At 33.8% G+C, this 16,400-nt stretch overlaps 3 protein-coding genes across 3 annotated transcripts; 1 reads left to right on the forward strand and 2 right to left on the reverse strand.

The window, feature by feature from the left end:
* Window positions 1–5,264: 5,264 nt before the first annotated feature.
* On the forward strand, window positions 5,265–8,597 carry LOC122588196 (probable methyltransferase PMT27). The gene is made up of 8 exons (XM_043760321.1): window positions 5,265–5,871; window positions 6,091–6,407; window positions 6,507–6,635; window positions 6,720–7,101; window positions 7,180–7,354; window positions 7,724–7,996; window positions 8,102–8,296; window positions 8,381–8,597. Exons 1-8 carry the CDS (start codon window positions 5,265–5,267, stop codon window positions 8,595–8,597), a joined length of 2,295 nt encoding a protein of 764 aa, XP_043616256.1.
* Window positions 8,598–8,797: 200 nt separating this feature from the next.
* On the reverse strand, window positions 8,798–9,425 carry LOC122588577. The gene has a single exon (XM_043760716.1). It carries the CDS (start codon window positions 9,388–9,390, stop codon window positions 8,941–8,943), a length of 450 nt encoding a protein of 149 aa, XP_043616651.1. The 5' UTR covers window positions 9,391–9,425; the 3' UTR covers window positions 8,798–8,940.
* Window positions 9,426–10,094: 669 nt separating this feature from the next.
* LOC122587403 (aldehyde dehydrogenase family 3 member F1) lies at window positions 10,095–13,421 on the reverse strand. Its single transcript, XM_043759563.1, has 10 exons — window positions 13,154–13,421; window positions 12,661–12,729; window positions 12,154–12,250; window positions 11,853–12,059; window positions 11,553–11,674; window positions 11,322–11,426; window positions 11,062–11,234; window positions 10,874–10,964; window positions 10,628–10,777; window positions 10,095–10,473 (listed from the first exon to the last, which is right to left on the reverse strand). The coding sequence occupies exons 1-10, from the start codon at window positions 13,352–13,354 to the stop codon at window positions 10,225–10,227; spliced, it is 1,464 nt and encodes a 487-aa protein (XP_043615498.1). The 5' UTR covers window positions 13,355–13,421; the 3' UTR covers window positions 10,095–10,224.
* Between the last annotated feature and the right edge of the window lie 2,979 nt (window positions 13,422–16,400).

Raw genomic sequence — 16,400 nt, forward strand, 5'->3', positions numbered from 1 at the left:
AAATGTTTAGTTAATTATACAACAATATTTTCTATAATTTATAACACCTTTGATCTTTCTTTCACATCAATATGTAACAATGATCATATATTTCTCTTAGTGTGCGTATTTTTACTATAAACACTTATTTTGGGATGAATTGGGTAATATTAAGTGACCCGGCTATCGTAATGTAAATATTAACGTAAATGTTATTTTGTTTATCAAATAGATTCTAAAAGGAGTAGTTTAAAGTTAGTAATTTGATATTTGTTGTATAAAATTAATATGTTTTATTTATTATCAATACACGGGTTAATATATATGTTTTCTGATAGTTATATTATTACATTAGATAAATATGTTTTTATTTGTATATATTTTTCCATAGTCACTATACAAAACTATAACTAATATATATTCTACAAACCATATAATAGAAACTATTTTCGAATAGTTATATCATTTTTATCGACAGATAATATACAGCTTTTAAATGTCAATTTTGGACTCAACAACATTGTCTCATAAAGTGTTTAATTCCGTATTTTCTCAGTTTATTTAAAACAGAGCTTGGTCGAATACTAGATACTAAGGGGAGGTGAGCGATTTAAATTTACACCATTATACAAAAAAATAATAATAATAACATACCTATATTATTACTAAACATCTTCGGTACAAAAAACTTTTAAAATAATAATATTATTATATTCCAACATGTTTTATTTATAACCGTTAGTTATATTATTATAAATATCTCGCGTATTACGTGAGAAAATAATCTAACCCATTACTAGTACTAATGTTACATAGTTTTTTTTGAATACAATGTTACATAGTTTAGCATATATACTGTTCCCAAAAAATGGAGCAACAATTTGCATGTAGGTGTCTTTTCTCCTACAAAAGCATAAAGCACGTATAATATAATATAATTTATGAAAAAGCAAAAGAACTAAAAAGTATAATTGACATTAGTGTTATAAATTAGTTAATGCCCATTTCTTTAAATTCAATAATTTAATGTATGTGGGAAAACTTTCTTTATGCTAATAATGAAGGGATTATGGTGACATTACGGGGACCAGTCTATTAATTAATGACCTAATTAACAATTTAATACTTGTTTGGAAATTTCTTTAGCATAAGTATATCTTTCACTTTACTCGCACGACAAGATGCTTGAGAATATTTGTACGGTTTTTTTTTTTTTTTTTTTTTGGTTATGTATTTAGGTTTGGATTTAGATGTAAATTACTAGCATAGCGACCACGTAATGCGTTGAAAAAATATAATTTTTTATTGATGTCATCCAACGACTTTTTATGCTGGTTGTTACACGTTGTTTAAAAGATAAAAGGCTAGCGTAACTTGTATTATTTAAGGTATAAGCTATAAATGTATACATTCGTTATTTCATGTACATAGCTAAATTTTAAGTAATTTTGACAAACTTTGAACACTTTGTACAAGTATGGATTATTAAATTAATCTTTTGGTACGCATAGAAAAAAGTTATTTTTGAACTTTAAGAAACATATAACTCATGTACGTATTGAACATGAATTCAAATTTAGGAAAAAGATTTCACTTTGACTTAGATTTTGGTGCTAAAAGTAATTTTCAACTTTGTTGTATTAAAATAAAAATGTAAATTAATTAAGCTTATCTATGGGCTTAATAAAATAAAAATTTGGGATACGATCTCCCCTTAAATTGGGCTGATCTATGGGCCTAGCAATGTCTTATATTAGACTCTGCTAGTTTGATTGTAAGACATATATGCACTCTTGGGTTATTTCAATTATCAAAACCACGTACATCAATATGACAAGCTAAGATCGATGCCAATAAACCACTTTGATGACATAAATATGTTGACTAGTCAATGCCCAAGTTTGGGAAACCCAGACCTTTAGCCTGCGCATTACCAAATCCAGCATATGTTTAACTGGCCTTCAACATATATATATTTGGTATAAAGTAGGTCTGCATTGTGCCAATCATCTGATTTAAGGTTAGCTTATGTGGGCTGCTAGCTGTTTGAAACCTTATATTTCATCTTTGCTCTTAGATTTTGATTATTTGATTCCGACTACTTTCATACACGTAACCTACATTCCGAAAAAGCCTATGAGCCCGATACACCGTGTATTTTGCATTGATAGTTGCAACTGTTTTGTATTGTCTTGTTAAATAGTACCAATCATTAGAAGCGGTTGCAATTATCTAGATGTGTGCGTTTGGTTACTCCTAGTTAACGATCCTTGTATTAATTAGTAGCTATATTTAATTATTTATCCATGTGTTAACACTATATATGTGTTACATTATTTTGTCTAGCTTAAAGGTTAGCTATGGAGACGTGGATTAGAGGACTTTGCATGGATGATTGGTGTAAACTGTTTGTAGGCATTTTGATATCTCATTGTGTACTTAATTAATATATATACACTAATACACATTTTTATAATCATGAGATGTATTATACACATTTTGATTTGATTGCAGATTAGCAGTTTCCAAATTTCTGGTGGGTGTTTGGCATTGTTGCTTGGAAGTGTTTAAACTGCAGATTAGCATGCAGTTTCTAGCCATTGTTTTGTGATTATATTATGCCATTGTTTACACTTCACAAAAGGATGAAGTGCAAAGAAACTAAATCTGTGCATTTTAAAATATTGTATAGACTTGCCAAAATAAAGTGTCAAGCATCAACTTATTTGTTGTAGTGTATCTTCTTCCACTCCAATTTCTTTATACCATTTGGTATTGGAGCCACCCATCTCCGGTGTGTTTCAATTTCAATCGCTATCGATTTACAATTATGTCTCTGGCGTTCCAATTATGTTTCATTAGTTTTTATTATATAAATATAAATACTTGAATCCGATATCTCCCAGAACTTTTAAGAAATCTTGTCTCCTCTCTTCGCCGATCCAATTCAGATTGATGAGTACTAGAACCCGATTACAACAACATCAGAAAAATAAGAATTAAGAAAGCCAATGTTTTGATTTCAAGAGCTTGTTGTTTAGTACTTTTGGGCCTCTGAAAACTGAATGAAAACAAATGCATATTTTGATAACAGGTTTGCCCATGTTGTGGAAATGGAGCCCAAATCAAGTTATAAAATACTTCTATCATGTTTATTGCTTACACTACTCAATTAATGTATGTTAAACTTTCAGATTTGGAAATGTACCATTGGCAGGGGCGCTCTTTATTGCAATAGACTATTTAACAATATTGCTGATTAATTTTTTGATATTGTTTTGTGGTCCAACTGTATGGCATTATACTTATTAGTTTAGCCTTCATAAATTGATAAATGAATGAAAACAAGAAAACGGATAAGAAAACAAACTAAATCGGCTTAAAACAGAATTGAAAACGCGTATGTTGGCTTTTGTTTTTCTTTATACCAAAAATCGACCCAATCGCATTCCTAATTATATGTGTAGAATTATAGATCAATCCTACCCAATCCAATTCGCAAGTTAGTAGTAGGTTTGTTAAGAAGTCACAACCTAACTTATTTATTTTGTGGCAACGTCAATTCGGGTTGTTTCTAATAATTAATAATATCAAATATATTGTAATATTAAATATAGTATGATTCACTTCCATATTTATGTAATCGTAATTATATTTATGTAATTCACTTCCATTTTAGTTTATTTTCAGAACATTAACTCACAAACTTTCTTGTGGTATCCGATCAAGTTTTATGAAACAAAACAATCATATATATGTTATTAAATAATGTTATTTTCTTGGGATAAATCTATACTTGAATACCTGTTAATTAATTATTTGATCCTTATCAAATACAGTATACCACAAGATCATCAAGCGGTAATTAAGCGATTGATGTTAAGCTCTATTATTTATAAGTTGTATTTATCTTTACGTTTTGCATAGAGCAAACTTATGTTATATATTTTCTTTTAAAGTTTCTTATAAAACGACTATATAACATTGGTTACATTGTTCTTCGAGGAACTTATAGTTCTTCAATTTTTAAAAGAACCATATGTGTCCTCGATATTCACTAAAGTAAATCATAACGTGATATTATACCGTTATGCATAAGAAACTTAAAGTTTCCGGCGGAGAAGAAGGTGGTGGTGGCTGGTAGCAGCAGTCTCGGCGGAGAAGAAAGAGGTGACACAACAGCCGGAGAAGGAGGAGGAAGGCTTGATCTGAGCCCTTGACAAATATATTTATCAGTATAATAAATAAAACAACAATCCAATCCATAACTTACTTTGTTTGAGGCTGCTAGGCACATGTAGGAGTGTAATCTTTCTATTGTGTTAATTGATTGATATGTGATGATTGTTTGTAATATGCTTGACATGCGTATGAACTAATTAAGATGATTTAATTGGCAACTTGTTTTCCAACCTATGGTTATCTTACTCGGTTTTTTAAGCTGACACTTGTTTTGTTGAAAATGTTGTGTTTCCTCAAGTTGGTCATTAAAGATTGCATAGAGTGAGGCATGGGTAGATGGTTGTTATGACGAAAACTTATTGTTGCCATAGTTTTGCCTCATCTTTCCTAGACGTTTATTTAGGTTGATTGAGACTTTATTGTCATTTGGTTGTTTATGGATTTCTTGAATTGTCGTTGTGATGCAATAAGTAACACCAAAACTATGATTGACATTTCCTGTTAGGAAATGATTATGTTTTAAAGAGACCATTCCGCATTAAATGATTGTTTTATTTAAAAAAAGAATTTTGAAATCCATATTTTACAAAGTTGGATGTTACAAATTATTGGACGACCATGATTGATCCCCTTATACTTTTTAATTAAGCGGTTAAAGATTCAACGCAAATACACTTATGTAACTGTTTCAACAAGACAATTGAGACCTTGTAACACAAGATCCAAATTTTAATAGTTCTAGTTAATTTTATACTCCATTAATCGTAATGTTAGACTTAAGTGAGAGCAAAGTTTTTTGCCTTAGAAATTTTTTTCTCCTGTGTATTGGGTTTGGGTGTGGGACACGCTAGTGTAGATCCAGTTAAAATAACATAGCTTCTCTTCCATTGTAATATTCGGTCCGTACTTTTTATTAAAATAAATTACTCCACTATATCGAGTTTATATATGGTATTAGTGTATTACCAATAAATTTATCCATTTATTTTGGATCTAGAGACATCCAAACTCCACAAAACATGCTGAAACTTCTCCTCGACATTCTTCCTTTCATGTTTTTCCGTTTGTCAACTCTGCTTTCACCTCACCGGCCTATGCAAACAATGGCGTTTGGAAAACCACCTCGTGGTAACAAGAAATCGTCCACGGTGAAAACGGTCGTGCTTGTGACCGTATGTGTTTTAGGCGTCTTGATACTAACCTCCAACTCCACTTCTTCCATGTTCAAAGCCACCAGTAGGATCATTACAGCCGAAGATGATTCGTTAAATATAAAGTTGAATCGTAAAATTCCTATTGATGCTTCTCTAGATAAATTTGATGATCTCTCGACTAATATTAGTGTTTCTGAAGACATCCTTGGGGATTTTCCTATGGATATTATACAACATGATGATGAACTTGAACCCCCAAAAGAGATGGATATGATTCAAGACACGGGCCAGAATGAGAAGCTTGATGCGGGTGGTGATGATTTAACTGAAACTCAACGAGAAAGCACAAGTGATGTTGATGATGATGCCGAGAGTTTGAATGATAGTGATGTAGGAAAACAAGAGGCTGAGGAACTTCAAGAGGAGGTGAAAGAAGAACAAGAAATCGAAATGTCAACTTCTGCGGTTGAAGATGAGACAAATGGATCAGAAGAGAAAGCGTCGATAAAAGAGGAACGTAAAGTAAACTCGCAAGAGAGTGAAGTGTTTGAAGAAAGTACGGATGATCAACAAAGTGATATGGGGAATCAAGAGGATAAACATGTAGAAGCGGCTAACCTAGATGACATTCAGGAATTGGAGGATAACAAAGAACAAGAAATGACCCATGATCAAGAACAAAAAAAGAAAACCAAGAATCAACAAGAACAAGAACAAGAACAAGAACGGGAACAACACGAATATGATGGACCGATAGAATCTCATTCAATAGCAGCCGAGACAAAAGCCCAACTCGAATTTCAAGAAGCAAGAGATGTTAGAGAGAAAATGGAACAAGCTAAGATCGAATCCACCAAAGTCAACTCCAAAATTCCTATCAAAGCTTCCATAGGGAACTCAACTTTCGCGGAAGGCAATATCATTGGCAATAGTGACTGGGAGTTATGCAACGTGACGGCTGGAACAAACTATATACCTTGTTTTGATAATGAGCACCAAGAGAGACATTGCCCCAAGGACCCTGCAATGTGTCTCGTTTCTCTTCCGGAGCATTATAAGACACCTATTCTATGGCCTCAAAGTAGAGACAAAGTACCAATAACAACTTTTTCCTTGGTGATACTTTATAAAGTTATACCCTATGCACAAACAATAACAAGTTTATAACAAGTTTCAGGATGTAAATGACAGATATGGTTCCATAATGTGCCAAACAAGGTCTTATCGGACATAAATCGACACCAACATTTGGTAAAGGTGACTGGGGAATTCATCACTTTCCCCAAAGGTGCTCTTCATTATATTAACTTTCTACAAGAGGTATAAAAAACTAATTACAGAAATTTATATAAACCTCATAAAAGTCATTTCTATCAAATTCTACTAATTTTCCAAGAACCACAGGAAGTCCCTGATATAGCATGGGGAACGCACACCAGAGTAGTTCTTGATGTAGATTGTGGTGTAGCAAGTTTTGGAGGGTACCTTTTCGATAAAGACGTTTTAACAATGTCTTTTGCATCCAGAAATGAACAACAAGCTGAAGTCCAACTTGCTTTAGAAAGAGGGATACCAGCAATTTCTGCGGTGATGGGCACTCAACGCCTTCCATTTCCAAGTAGAGTTTTTGATCTTGTAAATTGTGTTCATTGTAAAGTACCTTGGCATAAGGATGGTGGCATCCTACTTTTGGAGGTTAACCGTTTGCTTCGCCCAGGAGGGTACTTTGTTTGGTCAGCAACACCTGTTTATCGAACACTTGAAGAAGATATCCAAATATGGACAGGTATAATTTCAAATTCTGTACATTAACTAGCTACTAGGTGCACTGGAATAACTTTTATAAGCATTACTACCTTATCAGAGATGTCTGCTCTAACGGTTGCAATGTGTTGGGAGCTTGTGACCATCAAGAAGGACATAATGGATGGGATTGGTGTTGCGATTTACCACAAGCCGGACTTGAATGAATGCTACAACATTAGAAAGAAGCAACTTCCTCCCATGTGTATACTCGATGACGACCCTAATGCTGCTTGGTACGACTTAAAAGCATTTCACACACCTTTATTCGTAAGATTTGGCAGTTTCATCCCTTCTAGTGTTTGATCGGATTGGACCAGTCAAGTCGGGTATGTTAAATTAAAACATCGATAAGAGAAACATTTCAAATGGGCCAAAAGTTGTAAAAAGTCTATTTCCAATTCAATTGTTATACTCATAGATTTAGTTTAACGGCATCAGCTTTTTAGAAATAAGAGACAAAAGGTATTTGCATGTTAACCCAACCCAGCCCCTTACAACTAAAACCCAGCCCACCCAGCCCCTTTTAACTCAAACCCATTTTGACCGGCCACTCTGCCACCTCTAAGCAGACGGGTCAAGTAATATCAATCTTTGATTGGCAGGTACGTTCCTCTACAAACATGTATACACACGCTGCCAACAGAGGACACAGAAAGAGGTTCACATTGGCCCGCAGAATGGCCAGACCGAGCTCAAAACCTTCCATACTGGTTAAACAAGTCCAAGATAGGAACTTACGGAAAACCAGCTCCAGACGACTTTAAAACAGATTATGAACATTGGAAACGGGTGATTAACGAAACATACATGTATAACCTAGGGATCAACTGGTCGAATATACGAAATGTTATGGACATGAGAGCTATTTATGGTGGGTAGGTGTTGAAAAAACCATCAAACCAGGCATAGATTCTTTTCTTTTTCTAACATGAGATTCTTTTTAATCAATTAATTGATTCATATTTAACGTATGGCTACAGGTTTGCTGCTGCATTAAAAGACTTGAAACTATGGGTACTGAACGTTGTGAACATAAATTCGCCTGATACACTCCCTATAATATTTGAAAGGGGTCTCTTTGGGATCTACCACGACTGGTGCGAGTCTTTTAGCACATATCCTCGAACCTATGACCTTCTCCATTCAGACTACTTGTTCTCAAAGCTGAAGACCAGGTGATTTTAGTGAAAAGTACACAAAGTTTAAGATAACGTATGATAAGATAAAGTAACCTTGATAGGATGTATTTATGCCTGCAGGTGCAACATTAGAGCCGTGATGGCTGAGATTGATAGGATCCTGAGACCAGGAGGGAACTTGATCGCACGAGATGAAACAAACATGATAAGAGAAATAGAGAACCATTTGAAGTCATTGCATTGGGAGGTCAATTCGACATTTACAACTAAGCAAGAAGGAATAATCAGTGGCCGGAAGACCCTGTGGCGGCCTAGCTCATACGTTACACCTATTTGATACTTCTAGTTAAAGTCCATATACATATAGATTCAAAATTTTGAACTGATATCTCTTGATTCTCATTATAGCCTAGGAACACCACATTGAGCAGCTAGTTAAAACGATAAGATACTTATATTTAGTCTAAATGGTAATTTGCTCTCAACATTTTTACTTACCTGATACGTGATACGTACACAACAAACTCTATACAAATATGATCTAACAACATTTTAATCATTCATATAATATTAATGATCACCTTCAACAATAAGATTTCATAAAATTACAACACATTTATCCAAATAATTCATCATATAATCATAAAAACAAATCTATAGCTCTCGCATAACTCGAATAGTTACGAAACCTTTGATCCGACTGTTTCGGATTTATAAATCTTATTATATTCATCAAGCTCCTCATAATACACGTCCCAAACACACCTAACACAACCGCTACCACAACAATCTCCCGGCAACGGTTTCTCCGGCGGCTCCGGCAACTTTTCCGGCGGCTGTTTCTCCGCTTCCTTAACACCGATCGAATCTTCTCCGGATTTGATCTCCTTCTTAGCTTCGGAATCGCTCATCGTGCTGATGAAAGTGAAATTAGAATTAGGATTGAAATTGATGTGATTTGTGTTTTTAAGATGAAATTGAATTGGATTGAGATGAGCGGTGGTGGTGACACGATGGAGATTATGGAGTCTCATCGGAATTTGACGGTCAACGGTAACATGATGACGTGGCGGTGGTGGTGGTGGTGATTGTGGTTGGAATGGAGGAATATGAGTGGTGAATATTTTCATGTGTAGGAATGTGGTGGTTTTTGACCAATTTTGGAGGATAATTGGTGATGTTACAAATTGTATCCTCTACTTTTATGTTTGTTAAAAGTTATCCTAAAGTTTGAGAGATTATTGAAAAAGTAAATAATTAACAATAAGGCATTTTGTTTGGAATATTAAATACGAGTAACAAAGTAGAATTTTGTTTTAGGGGGTGTTTGGTTTTAGGGAAGGGAATTGAGAATAGGTTTGACTATCAATCTTATTATTTAGTTGATAGGTTTGGTTTTTTAAAGTGTTTTGTCTGCTACTCTGCTAGTGATTTCAGAGTGTAAAAAAAAAAAAAAATGGGTCGTCGGCTGCCCACAACGTTTTCCATATCAAATTGATAAACATTGGGCCATTTTTCTGCTCCAGTTTGTGTGGCATGTAAATCATGTAACCACCATGAAGGACCTAATGGTCAGGCCTCATGAAGTCTAAACATCTGAGTTAAGATTTCCTTTGCTATAAGTATGTTGTGTATAGTCATTAAGTTAACCCAAAACCAAACCAGATAAAGTTAGAAAGGTATAGATAATATGCTTTCACAATCGGAAGTGATTTCTACACCACCGCTTTTTAACGATACGCCACTAACTGTGTTTTACAAGATTGTACTGTATAACACAATAAAGCACACATTCTGTGGTGTATCGCCAAAAACTGGAGGCACATCACCATCCTTTCACAAAATAATACAGTCTTCATGCATTTAAATCAATAAATATGGTTACGTTAATCAGACTTACATATATAATCGTACTAGATGCCTTTGTATAACAAGTTCACAATCACATTCGCCCTCTTTTTATCTCAAGAATTTGATGGCTTTTTCAACCCCAACAGAAGTAGGACCAGACCCACATACTTATAGCTGTATGCTAACCTTAAGAACTCCAACTTGAATTTATTCCATGGTGGATGCCTCGGCTCAAGCTCAAAGTAGTAACTTCTATCCAATACCGCTTTTTCATGGCTAAATGTATCGAAAGAATACTTCCCGTGGTACCTACCGAACCCACTCTGCCCAACGCCTCCAAATGGTAGATTGTCACACACAAACTGCAAATTAACAATTGTAAATTGTTGTGGAATTGTGTGAAATAATTGTCTTTCTTAAAGAATGAATTACACCCGTGTAATTAACATAATTAACCTAATTGCATCCTTAAATTCAGCTACTTTCATGCAAAGATGATATAGATTTTGCAAGTACCTGAACCATGGTATCGTTGAAAGTCACACTCCCAGATGATGTTTCTGCTAATATCCGTTTTTTGAAGTTTTCATTTTTGGTGAATGCATAAAGGGCAAGAGGCTTTGGTTTCGAGTTGATGAATCCAATGCTTTCTTCAATGTTATCCAACTAATGTAACAAGGGACATAGCTGAAACCATTTAGTATCTTCAAAGAAACCTTGCAAGAGCGTTAAAAAGGATTTTATCTACGAATTGCTACTTACTGTTAAAATTGGAAGAAACGGACCAAATATCTCTTCAGTCATGATCTCTGCGTCTACTGGAGGATCTAACAAGATAGTTGGTTCAATAATCCTGTAATGTGATTAAATTACCCAAAAAAAAAGGAGATGTTATTAAACAAGAAATATGTATTAGGTAATATCTTTAAGGACATAGGAAAGCAGATTACAAGTTTTGTTCATCGAAGGAACCACCATAAATGATACTACTTGCAACAGCAGGATCTCCAAGAAGATTTCGCAGTCTATCAAAATGGACTTTGTTGACGATTCTAGAAAGATTTTTCAAGTTTCTCACATCATCCCCATAAAATCTTTTAATAGTCTTCTTCAATTGTTCAATCTAGAATAAGAAAACCAAATGAATGACATACTAAAAAATATCTTTTGTCCACAAGAACAATAGTTGGAAAAGAAAGATCACAAATACCAGAGTAGAGGCAAACTTTTGTTCCACAAGCAAATAGTCGATTCCTATGCATGCTTGTCCAGAGCAAGGCCCCCATTTGCCACCAGCAATTCTTTTTGTAGCCACCTTGAAACGCCAGAAGTGAGATACCATAATACCGATTAAGATATGGTCCCGATCAGGATAAAAATGTCACGCACATTATATTTTTTTGGACATGAATGCATATAGAATCAAGGAGTACTAAAGCACCTTCATATCCGAGTTAGGGAGGGAATCAAAGATGGCAGGGCATTTTCCTCCTAGCTCTAATGTGACAGGGGTTAAGTGCTTTGCGGCTGCGGCCATCACAATTTTTCCCACCTTTGTACTCCCTAAGATTTGCAAAATTGATCAGAAGAGAAAGAAAACCAGCTTTTGAGTTATAAGGAGGCAAAATAGATACATTGGTAACGACTGAACTTACATCATTATTTTCAATTGCATACATAGAAAGAACGATTTATGAATAAGATTTTAATAAATTTTATAATTAGCATGTATGATATCTACCTGTAAAGAAAATTTTGTCCCATTTATATTCTAGCAGCTGGCTAGACACTTTCCTTCCACCTTCTATAACCTTGATGGCTCTGGGGTCCAAGTAATCTGGCAACGTTTTGGCAAGAAAAGAGGCACATTTGGGGGCTAACTCTGATGGCTTTAGCACCACTGTGTTACCAGCAGATATTGCTCCTACCAACGGGTCTAATGTCAATGCTGCAAATATAAGAAAGAAAAACCGTTTGTGATGCATCAAGCTTTAATTGGGTCTAAGAAAACAGTTAATGAAGTTACTCTAAAACTTGCTTACAAATTGGGAAGTTCCATGAACCAATAATGAGAACTATGCCAAGTGGTTCAGACATCACTTTACTACTTGCTGGGAAGAAAAGTAGAGGTAGTCGACCCTGTACAGAAACAATATAGCGTTTGATCATATTAGCATTATTAGTCAACATTATTTGGCTTCATCTCACTCACTAATGTAAATGGTCTTAGGGACTGGACTACATTTATCGCAGTATGTGAAGCAAAATGTTAATTTGCCAGTTTTAGCTAAATCAATAAACGTTATGCAGTAGTAGCACACGGCTACACGCACCACAAAGTTACATGGATCAATAGACTTTACGATTTCAGATGATGGATGCTCACCTATTGAAACTATTGAGTATGAAAAATGAAACAAAATGCTGGCTAATACTAGAGTATTGAAAACTAAAGTAGCGTTTTCTCTGTAAGAATTGAAGAGTTTTCTCAAATAGATTATATTTAAACTTTTGTAATTGAGAAAACAAGAAGAAATTAAGTAGCAAACCTTCTTTGGGGATACCCATTGGTCAATACAACTCAATGCATGTTCGATCGATTTCTTCACTACCCCAATCTGTAAGACATATATATATATATATATATATATAAACAATAACAAATGTCATGTACTCATGTACTGTGTAGTTCCTACATAAAAAACATACTAGATAATAATCAAATGTATCATCATCACTTATGAATTAGTGATCATAATTCATAAGATTATGGTGAAGTGTTAAAATTAATCGTCCATGTGAGATTGATAACCCTTCTTAGAATTCAATACTCTAGCTTCGGTTTGGGTCGCAAACCCAGACTGAAGGGGCCGGTTTTCTGGAAGGGTTAATTAATCTCAAACGGGACGATTACTTCTAACAATAACAATATATTACTATATATCCTAAAACACTTAAAACATTTATGTACAAATTTATCATAAACAGTTGTGTGTGTGTAAAATAACGATCGATGCTCGAGACGAGCTATACAAAACATACTTCATCACGATACGATTCAACGGGATGCTTTCCGAGCTCAGACTGAAGTAACTCAAAAAGGGTATCTTCGTTTTCATTGATCAGTTTAAGAATTGCTCCAAGTTGTGCTTTTCTCCAATCAACATTTTTGGTTATTCCCGTCCTAAACGTATGGCGGAGCTCCTCCATACTCCGCCTAATCACGTGATCGTCATCAACCATGTCTTTGGTTTGTTTTCGCTGCACGACAGCTACCTGTAATTCAAATGAATAATGCTTTAAATATTTGTATCTACCACCCGTATGCAATAAATACTTTGTGATAAAAATTTGACACATACATGCCACATTAGTCATTACCGAGTAGTATGCATCGTCATCGACGAATACTCGCGCGATGCGGCGGTGTAGGCAATGGCAACAAGTAAAATATTGATCTGAAATATATAAGTTATGTGATTTAAGAAGTTCATTAAGTTAATTTAGTAGATAAAAAATGTATGCTATAAGTGAGAATACCTATTTTGTTTTATAAAAGATGTATGCTATAAATGTTTTAAAAGATTAAAAATTCTAAAAATAGAATAGCTAATTTGTTTTATAAATACTTATAAATAAATTATAGATATAGATAAAATGTTATAATATGCATTTATATATACAACAAAATTTAGTCAAAAGATGTATTTTTTTCTGGTTAATTATCTTCAAATCAAAAAACGTAATACTTATATTTGAGTCAGGACCTTTACCCAAACAAAGTCTCTCACCTCAACTAAATATCCATCGGTAGTCAAATGTTACACAAATAAAATAGATTAAATATAGTTAAAAAACGGTAGATTGATAGGAACCGCTTAATTCTATGTACCAAATTAGTACTTACATAACCCCTAACAGAGATAGTGTCAAGGTAAGTCAATCACTTAAATTCAATTTTGCCTCTGGCAAGATTCGAACCCGGATTGTTGGTTAGATCGAATATAGTTTGATTAGTTTCCATAAGAAACCTATGTAATTTTTTTTAATAAATAAAAAAAAAAAAAAGTCAATTACACACTTAATAGCCCAAACTCTATACTAGCTGGCCCAACTAAACCAGACAGGCCAAGGCCCAATAGTCCCACGATATGGGGAAAACCCATCACCCCTTTTGCTCATAGGCTCAACAAATTAATGGTAAAACCCGATGTTTGTTAATAATTGAACTTGGGTTTTTCAAACCAAAGCTCTGATCGCAACTCTCATACTACTTCTTCAATTGGCACCTCGCATGTGAATTACTGGGCAATTTGTATACATATATTATTTACTCATGAATTCATGTTAATATTGATGATTTTGCTAAAATAACATCTCTAAGAACGGTCATAAGCATGAATAAGAAATTCGTATATTTCATATCTAGACTAGATACGCACTCTTTGAATTCTGACAAAAAATACTAACCTCATATTTATCTCTACTTTCTTATATAGTGAAAGACTTCTTTTTATTTTTAGTAATTTCTGTCTTTGATTTACCAAAATTGTCTTTGACATTTTATATTATCTATACTCTTTTATAAAAAATATCACACTCCCTATTTTTAAAAATAGTTACACAATTACATTAACTTACACCACTTGATACCACCACCACCACCAATAGTACCATCACCGATACCAGTAGATCGTTTTCCCCACCACCATCGCCACATTGCGCGGGTACCATGCTCGTACTAATATATAACATCTGGTTATTTGATTTTGTTGTACTATATATTTGGTAAACCATTTTGAAATAATCAATAAGTTGATGTGAAATTGTTTTCACACACGTTGAACTTTTAGGCTATCTTATATACTAAAATAATTTTGTTTTAAAAATAAGTTTGTTAAAAAGTATTGTTCCATTGAATTTGTTGAAATAAATCTTTCTCGTGATAATTTATAAACAGCTTGTGTGTTTATACAGATCGATCTAAATTTATTACTTTAATATAACCTAATATAATTTGTTTAATATAGATCATTTTAATTTTTCTATTTTAATACAATCATATGTAAACAATAATTATAGACATAATCAATACAAAATGTATAACGTTATTTACTCCCAGTTTCGTTATTTGATCATTTTTTAATACCAAATCCACTAACTATATGCTTAAACAGTTAAACGTAACGGCTATCATTTCTCATAGGAATTTAGGCCTTATTGTCTATTCCTCATAACGTTGGTCAAAGCTTAAAACATAATTGGTTAAATATTAGTGAGACATTTAATTGCATTTGAGTGATCCAATACCATATTTTAATAATTAGTAGCAGTTTTATCCGCTTTGGAATCATCCCGCATTTGCGTATACAGTATACTAATAAAAACGAGAATGATACTCGTGCGATGTAGCGGTATTATGGCGGTGGTAGTGGAGGTGATGGGTAGTGTGGTGGAGTGCGACGGTAGCGGCGGTGGTGGTGGCGGCAATTGCTTGTGGTGGTGGTGGCGGTGGTGGTGGCGACGGTAGCGGCGAGTAGTTTTGATTATTGATTTAATGTGGTTTAGATGTAACTTACATCATGCATTAGCATTTATACATTCTTGAAAGTTGAAAACCTTATTTGCTCTATAATATAGCGAGAACAGTCCCGCGCGTTGTAGCGGTCGTCGAGTTAGTGGCGGTTAGATGGTGAGGTGATAGATCATAGAGTGTAATTGGTCATATTAGGTGATAGATCATACAGTGTGATAGTCAAATGCCTTAGCCGTCAGCCCTTGGATTTAAAAATTCGTCGAAAGTATATCGAATGACATCTCTAATGAAAGAGCATGAAATTTTAAGAACACCCATATAATTTTTATAAAGTATCGATGTACGGTTTTTGAGATAAAAGATTTTAAATGAATTAAATGAATAAATGATTTCAGAGAAAAGAGAAAAAAAATGATTGGTTGAGATTTTTGGAGAGAGAAAAAGTAATATAGTTATTTTAAGTAAATATAGAATTGACAAAGAGCATTTTGAAAAAATAAATATTGAAACTTAAAATTTAGACATAAGTTTTTTTCTTTATAATATAGCAGAAGTATAAATAACAAACTTAACGTAGAAGTTCTCACTTTGTTATAATTCAGCATTGTATATTTGCAATTTTTATTTTTATTTTTTTGCAAAATTGATGTTAACTTAATGCATGTTCAAAAAGTCAATGGAACTGCCAGGACATTGATAAGATTTTTAAATTTGAGAAAAACAATTTAGATTTAAGCCTCATTCTCTACATAT

The sequence above is a fragment of the Erigeron canadensis genome, chromosome 2, assembly GCF_010389155.1.
Source record: "Erigeron canadensis isolate Cc75 chromosome 2, C_canadensis_v1, whole genome shotgun sequence".
Lineage (NCBI taxonomy): Eukaryota > Viridiplantae > Streptophyta > Magnoliopsida > Asterales > Asteraceae > Erigeron > Erigeron canadensis.

What these genes read in the sequence shown, in the direction of transcription:
- LOC122588196 (XM_043760321.1), top strand. Translation starts at nt 5,265, where the DNA reads ATGGCGTTTGGAAAACCACCTCGTGGTAACAAGAAATCGTCCACGGTG. An exon ending in GAGTGAAGTGTTTGAAGAAA is followed by an intron (nt 5,872 to 6,090) that starts GTACGGATGATC and finishes ATTCAATAGCAG; the next exon opens with CCGAGACAAAAGCCCAACTC. An exon ending in AGATATCCAAATATGGACAG is followed by an intron (nt 7,102 to 7,179) that starts GTATAATTTCAA and finishes CTACCTTATCAG; the next exon opens with AGATGTCTGCTCTAACGGTT.
- LOC122588577 (XM_043760716.1), bottom strand. Translation starts at nt 9,390, where the DNA reads ATGAAAATATTCACCACTCATATTCCTCCATTCCAACCACAATCACCA.
- LOC122587403 (XM_043759563.1), bottom strand. Translation starts at nt 13,354, where the DNA reads ATGGTTGATGACGATCACGTGATTAGGCGGAGTATGGAGGAGCTCCGC. An exon ending in TTCATGGAACTTCCCAATTT is followed by an intron (nt 12,060 to 12,153) that starts GTAAGCAAGTTT and finishes TTATATTTGCAG; the next exon opens with CATTGACATTAGACCCGTTG. An exon ending in AAAAGTTTGCCTCTACTCTG is followed by an intron (nt 11,235 to 11,321) that starts GTATTTGTGATC and finishes TTCTTATTCTAG; the next exon opens with ATTGAACAATTGAAGAAGAC.